At 31.8% G+C, this 16,880-nt stretch overlaps 2 protein-coding genes across 2 annotated transcripts in view; both read left to right on the top strand.

Annotated features, from left to right (window-relative positions):
* The first annotated feature begins 2,279 nt into the window (after positions 1-2,279).
* Positions 2,280-3,325, top strand: LOC136829593 (uncharacterized). Its single transcript, XM_067088441.1, has 2 exons — positions 2,280-2,310; positions 2,839-3,325. The coding sequence occupies exons 1-2, from the start codon at positions 2,299-2,301 to the stop codon at positions 3,256-3,258; spliced, it is 432 nt and encodes a 143-aa protein (XP_066944542.1). The 5' UTR covers positions 2,280-2,298; the 3' UTR covers positions 3,259-3,325.
* An 8,804-nt stretch (positions 3,326-12,129) lies between these two features.
* The window catches only part of LOC136829584 (ctenidin-3-like), a 55,174-nt gene continuing 50,423 nt past the window's right edge, over positions 12,130-16,880 (top strand). The window contains exons 1-2 of the mRNA XM_067088435.1: positions 12,130-12,152; positions 12,682-12,809. Coding sequence (XP_066944536.1) covers positions 12,141-12,152; positions 12,682-12,809 — 140 coding nt within the window. The 5' untranslated portion in view covers positions 12,130-12,140. The remainder of the gene's footprint in view (positions 12,153-12,681; positions 12,810-16,880) is intronic.

The following is a 16,880-nucleotide window of genomic DNA, read 5'->3' as shown; positions in this document are numbered from 1 at the left end:
TATGTACCTCTTTTTTACCCATACTGAACAAATGTATTTTCAATAATAAGAAAATATTAGGTATTTTTAAAGATATAAGAAATGAAGCATTACACAAATTCCACATCTAAATTTAAATGCAAAAAATTTAAATGACCTCATCTTTTTAAAGCCAACATCGAAGCTATTGCATTCTTTTCTATAAATATAATTAATCTATTTTATAATTTATTTAATTTACTTGTTTTTAAAAATTATGCATTACACTGACTTTGCTTTATACTTTCTTATTTTTCATTCATTTCATCTATTTCATCATGTTTAATTCATAACATGTATTATTACAGTATTTTCATTTATTTTATTGATCTACTGAATCACTGGAAAACAGAACAGTGCTGAAAGTGAGTTTACAAACTAAATTGATTTTTCGATGCCCTTAGACCGAATGAATATGGCGTCATTATGGAAAAGTTGCCTCTTGTACCTCTTGTGGCTTTGAGAGACTCTTAAAACCACATAAACAAAAACGCATATGAAAAAGTAATAACACAACCACCGCTATAAATATGGCTGCTTTTGTTACTTCTCTCTTCCTTATCTCTTGTCTACTTATTCACTCCATCATGGTACAAAAAGCACAAAATAAAATAGTACTAAACTTTTCTTTGATAAAGTGAAAATCATTCTCCAAAAAATATTTGAATATGGATCCTTATGAGTGAAGAATCATATGCTTCAATGACGACATCTAAAGCACCAGTTTTTTTTTCTTTCTTTCTTTCTTTTTTTTGAAGATATAGATTAAAGGACACAAATCGAAATCAATAGTATTAAGAACAATAAGAGAAATGATTCAATGAAAAAGAAATCGTTAGAACGCTTGAGTTAAAATCCGGATAACTCACAGTTCTCTGAAATATTGACTTTTTCACACAGCAAGGGACATGGCAGCTTTCCTCGACTCAAAATTATTCGTCTTTCAGTTAGTCCAAGGAAATAACAGTAATCCATGAATCTCGCTGAAACGCTTGTTGCACAAGAGCTTAAGAGATATTCATTTAACCGTCTCTCTCTCTCTCTCTCTCTCTCTCTCTCTCTCTCTCTCTCTCTCTCTCTCTCTCTCTCTCTCTCTCTCTCTGTGTGTGTGTGTGTGTGTGATGTGTGTGTATCTTTGCCTGTCTTTAGGTGTGTTCATTATTGTATCAATTTACGTGGAAACGTCAGAGGGATTGAATGAACAAAACTCGTGAGCTACTGATAAATGAAGAAATGAATTCATCACAAAATAAAGCTTAAAAATTAGTTCTACTTTTCATCAGTATCTTTTTATTCTACTCTAAGTAAAAGTTAAAAAAAAAAAAAGTTAATTAAAGCTTTTCCGTTCTTTTTGTATCTTCTATTCAGTCTATTCGTGGCCATAGTTTTTCTTCAGTAACTTTTGTGCTGTTTACAAGATATTGCTTACGACAAAATTCATTCTTTGTAAGAATTGTTTACCTGATGACCATAATGGAAAAGTGTTTATTAAAAAAAATATATCAGTTTGTGATTTGAGATTCATTGGTTCCAGCAGACTTTGCTTTATTTCTTTTAGCATTTTTGTGACCATCACTGCTATGAGAGTTAACGAAGAGAATGTTTTGTCTATGTTTATAATATTGTCATTATTAATATTACTTTAGTAACATAGCACGATGAATTCAATATGATGTCACTTTTCCTTTTCTTAGGCCACTCTGAACAAGGAAGTAAGATAACATAAAGAGAAACATGGACATTTTGAAAATTATTTTCCATGTTTCAATTCCTATTTTTGATATGTGATATTTACTGAAAAAACAAAAGAAACTACGAAATGCTCGTAAGTGATTTTTTTCTGGATTTCGTGGAGGTGGACGAAGCTACTGTAAAAGATAAGTGTTTATGTCAGTAATCGAAAATACTTTTTTATTGCCTTAGTTAATATTAATTATCTAAAACATTCTTCTATAAGAAACCAATATATATACATATATACAATATATATATATATATATATATATATATATATATATATATATATATATATATATATATATATATATATATATATATATATATATATATATATGCTAAACAATACTAACTCAAACAGTTATGAAAAGTAAAAGAAAATTGCTGTAAATGCCACTCTGGCACTTGGTTTTAAGTCACGATGACGTGGTTCTTTTCCTCAAGATCTGGAGTGCCGTCTGAAGGACATTTGGCCTCCTTCAGTCAGTATATAATGGGATCCATGAGTTCTTGTCAGCACAGTCGGCTCTCAAGCACTGCACCATGATGTCTAAGGTAAAAGAGAGAGAGAGAGAGAGAGAGAGAGAGAGAGAGAGAGAGAGAGAAGAAACAGAAAACTCCATTAGCTTAACTTTGAAAACATATTCTTATTTCTCAGTCAGTACAATTTGAATGTTTAATCATTTATGACCCCTTTTCTCATCTCTCCTTTAAACATTAACGCATTTCTATATTTTTTGTGCATATGAGTAACTTTTTAAAAGTATATCTAGATCTCTAAGCATAGATTGCATAATTCTGTGCTAGAAAATCTTCTGGTTTAATTCTTCCACTTTTTTCTTTATTTCTATCACTCTTCTTTCCTAAAGTCCTAAATGCATTTTTTTAATAGAAATTCTAAAGAGAAAAACGTGGACGAGATATATTTAAAACTATCCAGACCTTTCTTTTATGAGCAACAGTGTCAACGAAATTAGCGATAAAATATTTTTAAAACATGTAAAACATTTTTCCAAAAGATCATATGACCATTTTTTAAGGCCTTACTAAACAGGCATTTTAAAAAGTTTTTTTTTTTTGCAGACGATTATTGCCACCTTAGCCGTGGTCCTTTTCGCGGTAGTAGCAGCTAGTCCTGTTGCTGAACCCGAACCCAAAGCTGATCCTGGATTCATTAGAGGATTTGGTGGAGGATTTGGTGGAGGATTTGGAGGCCATGGATTCGGATATGGACCCTACCGAGGAAAGAGGAGCCCAGTAGCTGAACCCGAGCCTGAACCCGAAGCTGAGCCTGGATTTATTCACCGTGGATTTGGCGGAGGATTTGGAGGATTTGGTGGAGGATTTGGTGGCCATGGATTCGGATATGGAGCCTACCGAGGAAAGAGGAGCCCAGTAGCTGAACCCGAAGCTGAGCCTGGATTTATTCACCGAGGATTTGGTGGAGGATTTGGAGGTTTTGGTGGAGGATTTGGAGGATTTGGTGGCCGATATTATGGTTAAGACAAAATTGTGAAGATCCGACAAATGTTTTGTCCATAAATCGAAGTAAATAAAAACTTTATTGAAATATGTACCTCTTTTTTACCCATACTGAACAAATGTATTTTCAATAATAAGAAAATATTTGATATTTTTAAAGATATAAGAAATGAAGCATTACACAAATTCCACATCTAAATTTAAATACAAAAAATTTAAATGACCTCATCTTTTAAAGCCAACATCGAAGCTATTGTATTCTTTTCTATAAATAAAATTAATCTATTTTATAATTTATTTAATTTACTTGTTTTTAAAAATTATGCATTACACTGACTTTGCTTTATACTTTCTTATTTTTCATTCATTTCATCTATTTCATCATGTTTAATTCATAACATGTATTATTACAGTATTTTCATTTATTTTATTGATCTACTGAATCACTGGAAAACAGAACAGTGCTGAAAGTGATTTTACAAACTAAGTTGATTTTTCGATGCCCTTAGACCGAATGAATATGGTGTCATTATGGATAAGCTGCCTCTTGTACCTCTTGTGGCTTTGAGAGACTCTTAAAACCACATAAACAAAAACGCATATGAAAAAGTAATAACACAACCTCCGCTATAAATATGGCTGCTTTTGTTACTTCTCTCTTCCTTATCTCTTGTCTACTTATTCACTCCATCATGGTACAAAAAGCACAAAATAAAATAGTACTAAACTTTTCTTTGATAAAGTGAAAATCATTCTCCAAAAAATATTTGAATATGGATCCTTATGAGTGAAGAATCATATGCTTCAATGACGACATCTAAAGCACCAGTTTTTTTTTTTCTTTCTTTCTTTCTTTTTTGAAGATATAGATTAAAGGACACAAATCGAAATCATTAGTATTAAGAACAATAAGAGAAATGATTCAATGAAAAAGTATTGACTTTTTCACACAGCAAGGGACATGGCAGCTTTCCTCGACTCAAAATTATTCGTCTTTCAGTTAGTCCAAGGAAATAACAGTAATCCATGAATCTCGCTGAAACGCTTGTTGCACAAGAGCTTAAGAGATATTCATTTAACCCTCCTCTCTCTCTCTCTCTCTCTCTCTCTCTCTCTCTCTCTCTCTGTGTGTGTGTGTGTGTGTGTGTGTGTGTGTGTGTGTCTTTGCCTTCTTTTAGGTGTGTTAATTATTGTATCAATTTACGTGGAAACGTCAGAGGGATTGAATGAACAAAACTCGTGAGCTACTGATAAATGAAGAAATGAATTCATCACAAAATAAAAGCTTAAAAATTAGTTCTACTTTTCATCAGTATCTTTTATTCTACTCTAAGTAAAAGTTAAAAAAAAAAATTAAAGCTTTTCCGTTCGTTTTGTATCTTCTATTCAGTCTATTCGTGACCATAGTTTTTCTTCAGTAACTTTTGTGCTGTTTACAAGATATTGCTTACGACAAAATTCATTCTTTGTAAGAATTGTTTACCTGATGACCATAATGGAAAAGGGTTTATTAAAAAAATATATCAGTTTGTGATTTCAGATTCATTGGTTCCAGTAGACTTTGCTTTATTTCTTTAGCATTTTTGTGACCATCACTGCTATGAGAGTTAACGAAGAGAATGTTTTGTCTATGTTTATAATATTGTCATTATTAATATTACTTTAGTAACATAGTACGATAAATTCAATAAGATGTCATTTTTACTTTTCTTAGGCCACTCTGAACAAGGAAGTAAGATAACATAAAGAGAAACATGGACATTTTGAAAATTATTTTCCATATTTCAATTCCTATTTTCGATATGTGATATTTACTGAAAAAACAAAAGAAACTACGAAATGCTCGTAAGTGATTTTTTTCTGGATTTCGTGGAGGTGGACGAAGCTACTGTAAAAGATAAGTGTTTATGTCAGTAATCGAAAATACTTTTTTATTGCCTTAGTTAATATTAATTATCTAAAAATACTTCTATCAGAAACCAATATATATACATATATACAATATATATATATATATATATATATATATATATATATATATATATATATATATATATATATATATATATATATATATGCTAAACAATACTAACTCAAACAGTTATGAAAAGTAAAAAGAAAATTGCTGTAAATGCCACTCTGGCACTTGGTTTTAAGTCACGATGACGTGGTTCTTTCCTCAAGATCTGGAGTGCCGTCTGAAGGACATTTGGCCTCCTTCAGTCAGTATATAATGGGATCCATGAGTTCTTGTCAGCACAGTCGGCTCTCAAGCACCGCACCATGATGTCTAAGGTAAGAGAGAGAGAGAGAGAGAGAGAGAGAGAGAGAGAGAGAGAGAGAGAGAGAGAGAGAGAGAGAGAGCAGAAAACTCTTTTAGCTTAATTTGAAAACATTCTTATTTCTCAGTCAGTACAATTTGAATGTTTAATCATTTATGACCCCTTTTCTCATCTCTCCTTTAAACATTAACGCATTTCTATATTTTTTGTGCATATGAGTAACTTTTTAAAAAGTATATCTAGATCTCTAAGCATAGATTGCATAATTCTGTGCTAGAAAATCTTCTGGTTTAATTCTTCCCACTTTTTTCTTTATTTCTATCACTCTTCTTTCCTAAAGTCCTAAATGCATTTTTTTAATAGAAATTCTAAAGAGAAAAACGTGGACGAGATATATTTAAAACTATCCAGACCTTTCTTTTATGAGCAACAGTGTCAACGAAATTAGCGATAAAATATTTTTAAAACATGTAAAACATTTTTCCAAAAGATCATATGACCATTTTTTAAGGCCTTACTAAACAGGCATTTTAAACGTTTTTTTTTTTTTTTTTTTTTTTTGCAGACGATTATTGCCACCTTAGCCGTGGTCCTTTTCGCTGTAGTAGCAGCTAGTCCTGTTGCTGAACCCGAACCCAAAGCTGATCCTGGATTCATTAGAGGATTTGGTGGAGGATTTGGTGGAGGATTTGGAGGCCATGGATTCGGATATGGACCCTACTGAGGAAAGAGGAGCCCAGTAGCTGAACCCGAGCCTGAACCTGAAGCTGAGCCTGGATTTATTCACCGTGGATTTGGTGGAGGATTTGGAGGATTTGGTGGAGGATTTGGTGGCCATGGATTCGGATATGGAGCCTACTGAGGAAAGAGGAGCCCAGTAGCTGAACCCGAAGCTGAGCCTGGATTTATTCACCGAGGATTTGGTGGAGGATTTGGAGGTTTTGGTGGAGGATTTGGAGGATTTGGTGGCCGATATTATGGTTAAGACAAAATTGTGAAGATCCGACAAATGTTTTGTCCATAAATCGAAGTAAATAAAAACTTTATTGAAATATGTACCTCTTTTTTACCCATACTGAACAAATGTATTTTCAATAATAAGAAAATATTTGATATTTTTAATGATATAAGAAATGAAGCATTACACAAATTCCATATCTAAATTTAAATGCAAAAATCGAAATGACTATCTTTTTAAAGCCAACATCGAAGATATTGCATTTCTATAAATAAAATTAATCTATTTTATAATTTATTTAATTTACTTGTTTTTAAAAAATTATGCATTACACTGACTTTGCTTTATACTTTCTTATTTTTCATTCATTTCATCTATTTCATCATGTTTAATTCATAACATGTATTATTACAGTATTTTCATTTATTTTACTGATCTACTGAATCACTGGAAAACAGAACAGTGCTGAAAGTAAGTTTATAAACTAAGTTGATTTTTCGATGCCCTTAGACCGAATGAATATGGTGTCATTATGGATAAGCTGCCTCTTGTACCTTTGTGGCTTTGAGAGACTCTTAAAACCACATAAACAAAAACGCATATGAAAAGTAATAACACAACCTCCGCTATAAATATGGCTGCTTTTGTTACTTCTCTCTTCCTTATCTCTTGTCTACTTATTCACTCCATCATGGTAAAAAAGCACAAAATAAAATAGTACTAAACTTTTTCTTTGATAAAGTGAAAATCATTCTCCAAAAATATTGAATATGGATCCTTATGAGTGAAGAATCATATGCTTCAATGACGACATCTAAAGCACCAGTTTTTTTTCTTTCTTTCTTTCTTTTTTTGAAGATATAGATTAAAGGACACAAAATCGAAATCATTAGTATTAAGAACAATAAGAGAAATGATTCAATGAAAAAGAAATCGTTAGAACACTTGAGTTAAAATCCGATAACTCACAGTTCTCTGAAATATTGACTTTTTCACACAGCAAGGACATGGCAGCTTTCCTCGACTCAAAATTATTCGTCTTTCAGTTAGTCCAAGGAAATAACAGTAATCCATGAATCTCGCTGAAAACGCTTGTTGCACAAGAGCTTAAGAGATATTCATTTAACCTTCTCTCTCTCTCTCTCTCTCTCTCTCTCTCTCTCTGTGTGTGTGTGTGTGTGTGTCTTGCCTCTTTAGGTGTGTGTATTAATTATTGTATCAATTTACGTGGAAACGTCAGAGGGATTGAATGAACAAAACTCGTGAGCTACTGATAAATGAAGAAATGAATTCATCACAAAATAAAGCTTAAAAATTAGTTCTACTTTTCATCAGTATCTTTTTATTCTACTCTAAGTAAAAGTTAAAAAAAGTTAATTAAAGCTTTTCCGTTCGTTTTTGTATCTTCTATTCAGTCTATTCGTGGCCATAGTTTTTCTTCAGTAACTTTTGTGCTGTTTACAAGATATTGCTTACGACAAAATTCATTCTTTGTAAGAATTGTTTACCTGATGACCATAATGGAAAAGGGTTTATTAAAAAAAAATATATCAGTTTGTGATTTCAGATTCATTGGTTCCAGTAGACTTTGCTTTATTTCTTTTAGCATTTTTGTGACCATCACTGCTATGAGAGTTAACGAAGAGAATGTTTTGTCTATGTCTATAATATTGTCATTATTAATATTACTTTAGTAACATAGCACGATGAATTCAATAAGATGTCATTTTTACTTTTCTTAGGCCACTGTGAACAAGGAAGTAAGATAACATAAAGAGAAACATGGACATTTTGAAAATTATTTTCCATATTTCAATTCCTATTTTTGATATGTGATATTTACTGAAAAACAAAAGAAACTACGAAATGCTCGTAAGTGATTTTTTTCTGGATTTCGTGGAGGTGGACGAAGCTACTGTAAAAGATAAGTGTTTATGTCAGTAATCGAAAATACTTTTTTATTGCCTTAGTTAATATTAATTATCTAAAAAATTCTTCTATAAAAACCAATATATATATATATATATAATATATATACATATATACAATATATATATATATATATATATATATATATATATATATATATATATATATATGCTAAAACAATACTAACTCAAACAGTTATGAAAAGTAAAAGAAAATTGCTGTAAATGCCACTCTGGCACTTGGTTTTAAGTCACGATGACGTGGTTCTTTTCCTCAAGATCTGGAGTGCCGTCTGAAGGACATTTGGCCTCCTTCAGTCAGTATATAATGGGATCCATGAGTTCTTGTCAGCACAGTCGGCTCTCAAGCACTGCACCAAGATGTTTAAGGTACCATGATGTCTTAAGAGAAGAGAGAGAGAGAGAGAGAGAGAGAGAGAGAGAGAGAGAGAGAGAGAGAGAGAGAGAGAGAGAGAGCAGAAAACTCCATTAGCTTAATTTGAAAACATATTCTTATTTCTCAGTCAGTACAATTTGAATGTTTAATCATTTATGACCCCTTTTCTCATCTCTCCTTTAAACATTAACGCATTTCTATATTTTTTGTGCATATGAGTAACTTTTTAAAAGTATATCTAGATCTCTAAGCATAGATTGCATAATTCTGTGCTAGAAAATCTTCTGGTTTAATTCTTCCACTTTTTTCTTTATTTCTATCACTCTTCTTTCCTAAAGTCCTAAAATGCATTTTTTAAATAGAAATTCTAAAGAGAAAACGTGGACGAGATATATTTAAAACTATCCAGACCTTTCTTTTATGAGCAACAGTGTCAAAATAAATTGTGATAAAATATTTTAAAACATTTAAAACATTTTTCCAAAAGATTGTATGACCATTTTTAAGGCCTTACTAAACAGGCATTTTAAAAGTTTTTTTTTGTTTTTTTGCAGACGATTATTGCCACCTTAGCCGTGGTCCTTTTCGCGGTAGTAGCAGCTAGTCCTGTTGCTGAACCCGAACCCAAAGCTGATCCTGGATTCATTAGAGGATTTGGTGGAGGATTTGGTGGAGGATTTGGAGGCCATGGATTCGGATATGGACCCTACTGAGGAAAGAGGAGCCCAGTAGCTGAACCTGAGCCTGAACCCGAAGCTGAGCCTGGATTTATTCACCGTGGATTTGGCGGAGGATTTGGAGGATTTGGTGGAGGATTTGGTGGCCATGGATTCGGATATGGAGCCTACTGAGGAAAGAGGAGCCCAGTAGCTGAACCCGAAGCTGAGCCTGGATTTATTCACCGAGGATTTGGTGGAGGATTTGGAGGTTTTGGTGGAGGATTTGAGGATTTGGTGGCCGATATTATGGTTAAGACAAAATTGTGAAGATCCGACAAATGTTTTGTCCATAAATCGAAGTAAATAAAAACTTTATTGAAATATGTACCTCTTTTTTACCCATACTGAAACAAATGTATTTTCAATAATAAGAAAATATTTGATATTTTTAAAGATATAAGAAATGAAGCATTACACAAATTCCACATCTAAATTTAAATGCAAAAAATTTAAATTACCTCATCTTTTTAAAGCCAACATCGAAGCTATTGTATTCTTTTCTATAAATAAAATTAATCTATTTTATAATTTATTTAATTTACTTGTTTTTAAAAATTATGCATTACACTGACTTTGCTTTATACTTTCTTATTTTTCATTCATTTCATCTATTTCATCATGTTTAATTCATAACATGTATTATTACAGTATTTTCATTTATTTTATTGATCTACTGAATCACTGGAAAACAGAACAGTGCTGAAAGTGATTTTATAAACTAAGTTGATTTTTTCGATGCCCTTAGACCGAATGAATATGGTGTCATTATGGAAAAGTTGCCTCTTGTACCTCTTGTGGCTTTGAGAGACTCTAAAACCACATAAACAAAAACGCATATGAAAAGTAATAACACAACCTCCGCTATAAATATGGCTGCTTTTGTTACTTCTCTCTTCCTTATCTCTTGTCTACTTATTCACTCCATCATGGTACAAAAAGCACAAAATAAAATAGTACTAAACTTTTCTTTGGTAAAGTGAAAATCATTCTCCAAAAATATTTGAATATGGATCCTTATGAGTGAAGAATCATATGCTTCAATGACGACATCTAAAGCACCAGTTTTTTTTTTTTCTTTCTTTCTTTTTTTTGAAGATATAGATTAAAGGACACAAATCGAAATCATTAGTATTAAGAACAATAAGAGAAATGATTCAATGAAAAATAAATCGTTAGAACGCTTGAGTTAAAATCCGGATAACTCACAGTTCTCTGAAACATTGACTTTTTCACACAGCAAGGGACATGGCAGCTTTCCTCGACTCAAAATTATTCGTCTTTCAGTTAGTCCAAGGAAATAACAGTAATCCATGAATCTCGCTGAAACGCTTGTTGCACAAGAGCTTAAGAGATATTCATTTAACCCTCTCTCTCTCTCTCTCTCTCTCTCTCTCTCTCTCTGTGTGTGTGTGTGTGTGTGTGTCTTTGCCTTCTTTAGGTGTGTTAATTATTGTATCAATTTACGTGGAAACGTCAGAGGGATTGAATGAACAAAACTCGTGAGCTACTGATAAATGAAGAAATGAATTCATCACAAAATAAAGCTTAAAAATTAGTTCTACTTTTCATCAGTATCTTTTATTCTACTCTAAGTAAAAGTTAAAAAAAAAAGTTCATTAAAGCTTTTCCGTTCGTTTTGTATCTTCTATTCAGTCTATTCGTGACCATAGTTTTTCTTCAGTAACTTTTGTGCTGTTTACAAGATATTGCTTACGACAAAATTCATTCTTTGTAAGAATTGTTTACCTGATGACCATAATGGAAAAGGGTTTATTAAAAAAAAATATATCAGTTTGTGATTTCAGATTCATTGGTTCCAGTAGACTTTGCTTTATTTCTTTTAGCATTTTTGTGACATCACTGCTATGAGAGTTAACGAAGAGAATGTTTTGGCTATGTTTATAATATTGTCATTATTAATATTACTTTAGTAACATAGCACGATGAATTCAATATGATGTCACTTTTCCTTTTCTTAGGCCACTCTGAACAAGGAAGTAAGATAACATAAAGAGAAACATGGACATTTTGAAAATTATTTTCCATATTTCAATTCCTATTTTTGATATGTGATATTTACTGAAAAAAACAAAAGAAATTACGAAATGCTCGTAAGTGATTTTTTCTGGATTTCGTGGAGTGGACGTAGCTACTGTAAAAGATAAGTGTTTATGTCAGTAATCGAAAATACTTTTTATTACCTGAGTTAATATTAATTATCTAAAAATTATCAGAAACCAATATATATACATATATATATATATATATATATATATATATATATATATATATATATATATATATATATATATATATATATATATATATATATATATATAATATATATATATATATATATATATATATATATATATATATATATATATATATATATATATATATATATATGTAAACAATACTAACTCAAACAGTTATGAAAAGTAAAAAGAAAATTGCTGTAAATGCCACTCTGGCACTTGGTTTTAAGTCACGATGACGTGGTTCTTTCCTCAAGATCTGGAGTGCCGTCTGAAGGACATTTGGCCTCCTTCAGTCAGTAGCCTATATAATGGGATCCATGAGTTCTTGTCAGCACAGTCGGCTCTCAAGCACCGCACCATGATGTCTAAGGTAAGAGAGAGAGAGAGAGAGAGAGAGAGAGAGAGAGAGAGAGAGAGAGAGAGAGCAGAAAACTCCATTAGCTTAATTTGAAAACATATTCTTATTTCTCAGTCAGTACAATTTGAATGTTTAATCATTTATGACCCCTTTTCTCATCTTTCCTTTAAACATTAACGCATTTCTATATTTTTTGTGCATATGAGTAACTTTTTAAAAGTATATCTAGATCTCTAAGCATAGAATGCATAATTCTGTGCTAGAAAATCTTCTGGTTTAATTCTTCCACTTTTTTCTTTATTTCTATCACTCTTCTTTCCTAAAGTCCTAAAAGCATTTTTTAAATAGAAATTCTAAAGAGAAAAACGTGGACGAGATATATTTAAAACTATCCAGACCTTTCTTTTATGAGCATCAGTGTCAAAAGAAATTCGCGATAAAATATTTTTAAAACATTTAAAACATTTTTCCAAAAGATCATATGACCACTTTTTAAGGCCTTACTAAACAGGCATGTTACACGTTTTTTTTTTTTTTGCAGACGATTATTGCCACCTTAGCCGTGGTCCTTTTCGCGGTAGTAGCAGCTAGTCCTGTTGCTGAACCCGAACCCAAAGCTGATCCTGGATTCATTAGAGGATTTGGTGGAGGATTTGGTGGAGGATTTGGGGAGGTCATGGATTCGGATATGGACCGGATACCGAGGAAAAGAGGAGCCCAGTAGCTGAACCTGAGCCTGAACCCGAAGCTGAGCCTGGATTTATTCACCGTGGATTTGGCGGAGGATTTGGAGGATTTGGTGGAGGATTTGGTGGCCATGGATTCGGATATGGAGCCTACCGAGGAAAGAGGAGCCCAGTAGCTGAACCCGAAGCTGAGCCTGGATTTATTCACCGAGGATTTGGTGGAGGATTTGGAGGTTTTGGTGGAGGATTTGGAGGATTTGGTGGCCGATATTATGGTTAAGACAAAATTGTGAAGATCCGACAAATGTTTTGTCCATAAATCGAAGTAAATAAAAACTTTATTGAAATATGTACCTCTTTTTTACCCATACTGAACAAATGTATTTTCAATAATAAGAAAATATTAGGTATTTTTAAAGATATAAGAAATGAAGCATTACACAAATTCCACATCTAAATTTAAATGCAAAAAATTTAAATGACCTCATCTTTTTAAAGCCAACATCGAAGCTATTGCATTCTTTTCTATAAATATAATTAATCTATTTTATAATTTATTTAATTTACCTGTTTTTAAAAATTATGCATTACACTGACTTTGCTTTATACTTTCTTATTTTCCATTCATTTCATCTATTTCATCATGTTTAATTCATAACATGTATTATTACAGTATTTTCATTTATTTTATTGATCTACTGAATCACTGGAAAACAGAACAGTGCTGAAAGTGATTTTACAAACTAAATTGATTTTTCGATGCCCTTAGACCGAATGAATATGGTGTCATTATGGATAAGCTGCCTCTTGTACCTCTTGTGGCTTTGAGAGACTCTTAAAACCACATAAACAAAAACGCATATGAAAAAGTAATAACACAACCTCCGCTATAAATATGGCTGCTTTTTTTACTTTCTCTTCCTTATCTCTTGTCTACTTATTCACTCCATCATGGTACAAAAGCACAAAATAAAATAGTACTAAACTTTTCTTTGATAAAGTGAAAATCATTCTCAAAAAATATTTGAATATGGATCCTTATGAGTGAAGAATCATATGCTTCAATGACGACATCTAAAAGCACCAGTTTTTTTTTTTTTTTTTCTTTCTTTTTTTGAAGATATAGATTAAAGGACACAAATCGAAAATCATTAGTATTAAGAACAATAAGAGAAATGATTCAATGAAAAGAAATCATTAGAACGCTTGAGTTAAAATCCGGATAACTCACAGTTCTCTGAAATATTGACTTTTTCACACAGCAAGGGGACATGGCAGCTTTCCTCGACTCAAAATTATTCGTCTTTCAGTTAGTCCAAGGAAATAACAGTAATCCATGAATCTCGCTGAAACGTTTGTTGCACAAGAGCTTAAGAGATATTCATTTAACCCTCTCTCTCAATCTCTCTCTCTCTCTCTCTCTCTCTCTCTCTCTCTCTCTCTCTGTGTGTGTGTGTGTGTGTGTGTCTTTGCCTTCTTTAGGTGTGTTAATTATTGTATCAATTTACGTGGAAACGTCAGAGGGATTGAATGAACAAAACTCGTGAGCTACTGATAAATGAAGAAATGAATTCATCACAAAATAAAGCTTAAAAATTAGTTCTACTTTTCATCAGTATCTTTTTATTCTACTCTAAGTAAAAGTTAAAAAAAAAAGTTAATTAAAGCTTTTCCGTTCGTTTTGTATCTTCTATTCAGTCTATTCGTGACCATAGTTTTTCTTCAGTAACTTTTGTGCTGTTTACAAGATATTGCTTACGACAAAATTCATTCTTTGTAAGAATTGTTTACCTGATGACCATAATGGAAAAGGGTTTATTAAAAAAAAATATATATCAGTTTGTGATTTGAGATTCATTGGTTCCAGCAGACTTTGCTTTATTTTTATTTTTTGTGACATTTTTGAGACGAAGAGAATTTTTGTCTATGTCTATAATATTGTCATTATTAATATTACTTTAGTAACATAGCACGATGAATTCAATAAGATGTCATTTTTACTTTTCTTAGGCCACTCTGAACAAGGAAGTAAGATAACATAAACAGAAACATGGACATTTTGAAAATTATTTTCCATGTTTCAATTCCTATTTTTGATATGCGATATTTACTGAAAAAACAAAAGAAACTACAAAATGCTCGTAAGTGATTTTTTTCTAGATTTCGTGGAGGTGGACGAAGCTACTATAAAAGATAAGTGTCTATGTCAGTAATCGAAAATACTTTTTTATTGCTTTAGTTAATATTAATTATATAAAAAAATTCTTCTATCAGAAACCAATATATATACATATATACAATACATACATATATATATATATATATATATATATATATATATATATATATATATATATATATATATATATATATATATATATATATATGCTAAACAATACTAACTCAAACAGTTATGAAAAGTAAAACAAAATTGCTATAAATGTCACTCTGGCACTTGGTTTTAAGTCACGATGACGTGGTTCTTTTCCTTAAGATCTGGAGTGCCGTCTGAAGGACATTTGGCCTCCTTCAGTCAGTATATATGGGGATCCATGAGTTCCTGTCAGCACAGTCGGCTCTCAAGCACCGCACCATGATGTCTAAGGTAAGAGAGAGAGAGAGAGAGAGAGAGAGAGAGAGAGAGAGAGAGAGAGAGAGAGAGAGAGCAGAAAACTCCATTAGCTTAATTTAAAAACATATTCTTATTTCTCAGTCAGTACAATTTGAATGTCTAATAATTTTTTACCCCTTTTCTCGGCTCTCCTTTAAACATTAACGCATTTCTATATTTTTTGTGCATATGAGTAACTTTTTAAAAATATATCTAGATCTCTAAGCATAGAATGCATAATTCTGTGCTAGAAAATCTTCTGGTTTAATTCTTCCACTTTTTTCTTTATTTCTATCACTCTTCTTTCCTAAAGTCCTAAATGCATTTTTTAATAAAAATTCTAAAGAGAAAAACGTGGACAAGATATATTTAAAACTATCCAGACCTTTCTTTTATGAGCAACAGTGTCAAAGAAATTCGCGATAAAATATTTTTAAAACATCTAAAACATTTTTCCAAAAGATCATATGACCACTTTTAAAGGCCTTACTAAACAGGCATTTTAAACGTTTTTTTTTTTTGCAGACGATTATTGCCACCTTAGCCGTGGTCCTTTTCGGGGTAGTAGCAGCTAGTCCTGTTGCTGAACCCGAACCCAAAGCTGATCCTGGATTCATTAGAGGATTTGGTTGGGAGGATTTGGTGGAGGATTTGGGAGGCCATGGATTCGGATATGGACCCTACTGAGGAAAGAGGAGCCCAGTAGCTGAACCTGAACCTGAAGCTGAGCCTGGATTTATTCAGTGGATTTGGCGGAGGATTTGGAGGATTTGGTGGAGGATTTGGAGGCCATGGATTCGGATATGGAGCCTACCGAGGAAAGAGGAGCCCAGTAGCTGAACCCAAAGCTGAGCCTGGATTTATTCACCCGAGGATTTGGTGGAGGATTTGGAGGTTTTGGTGGAGGATTTGGGATTTAGGATATGGTGGCCGATATTATGGTTAAGACAAAATTGTCAAGATCCGACAAATGTTTTATAAATCTAAATAAATAAAAATTTATTGAAATATTTATCACTTTTTACCCATACTAAACAAATGTATTTTCAATAATAAGAAAAAGTTTGACATTTTTAAAGATATAAGAAATGAAGCATTACACAAATTTTGCATTTAAAAGTAAATGCAAAAATTTAAAATGACATCATCTTTTTAAAGCCAACATCGAAATTATTATACTTTTCTATAAATATAATTAATTTTATTTAAATTTATTTAATTTGCTTTTTTTAAAATTATGCATTACACTGAATTTTACTTTATACTTTTATTATTTTCCATTCATTTTATTCTTATTTGTCATATTTATTTCATAACATATATTTGTTACATCATTTTCATTTATTTTATTGATCTGCTGAATCACTGGAAAACAGAGCAGTGCTGAAAGTGAGTTTACAAACTAAATTGATTTTCAGTGCCCTTAGACCGAATGAATATGAC

Source organism: Macrobrachium rosenbergii, chromosome 4, assembly GCF_040412425.1.
Source record: "Macrobrachium rosenbergii isolate ZJJX-2024 chromosome 4, ASM4041242v1, whole genome shotgun sequence".
NCBI classification, from domain to species: Eukaryota; Metazoa; Arthropoda; class Malacostraca; order Decapoda; family Palaemonidae; genus Macrobrachium; species Macrobrachium rosenbergii.
Note: the sequence above shows the minus strand (reverse complement) of the source record. Positions and strands in the feature narration are given on the sequence as shown.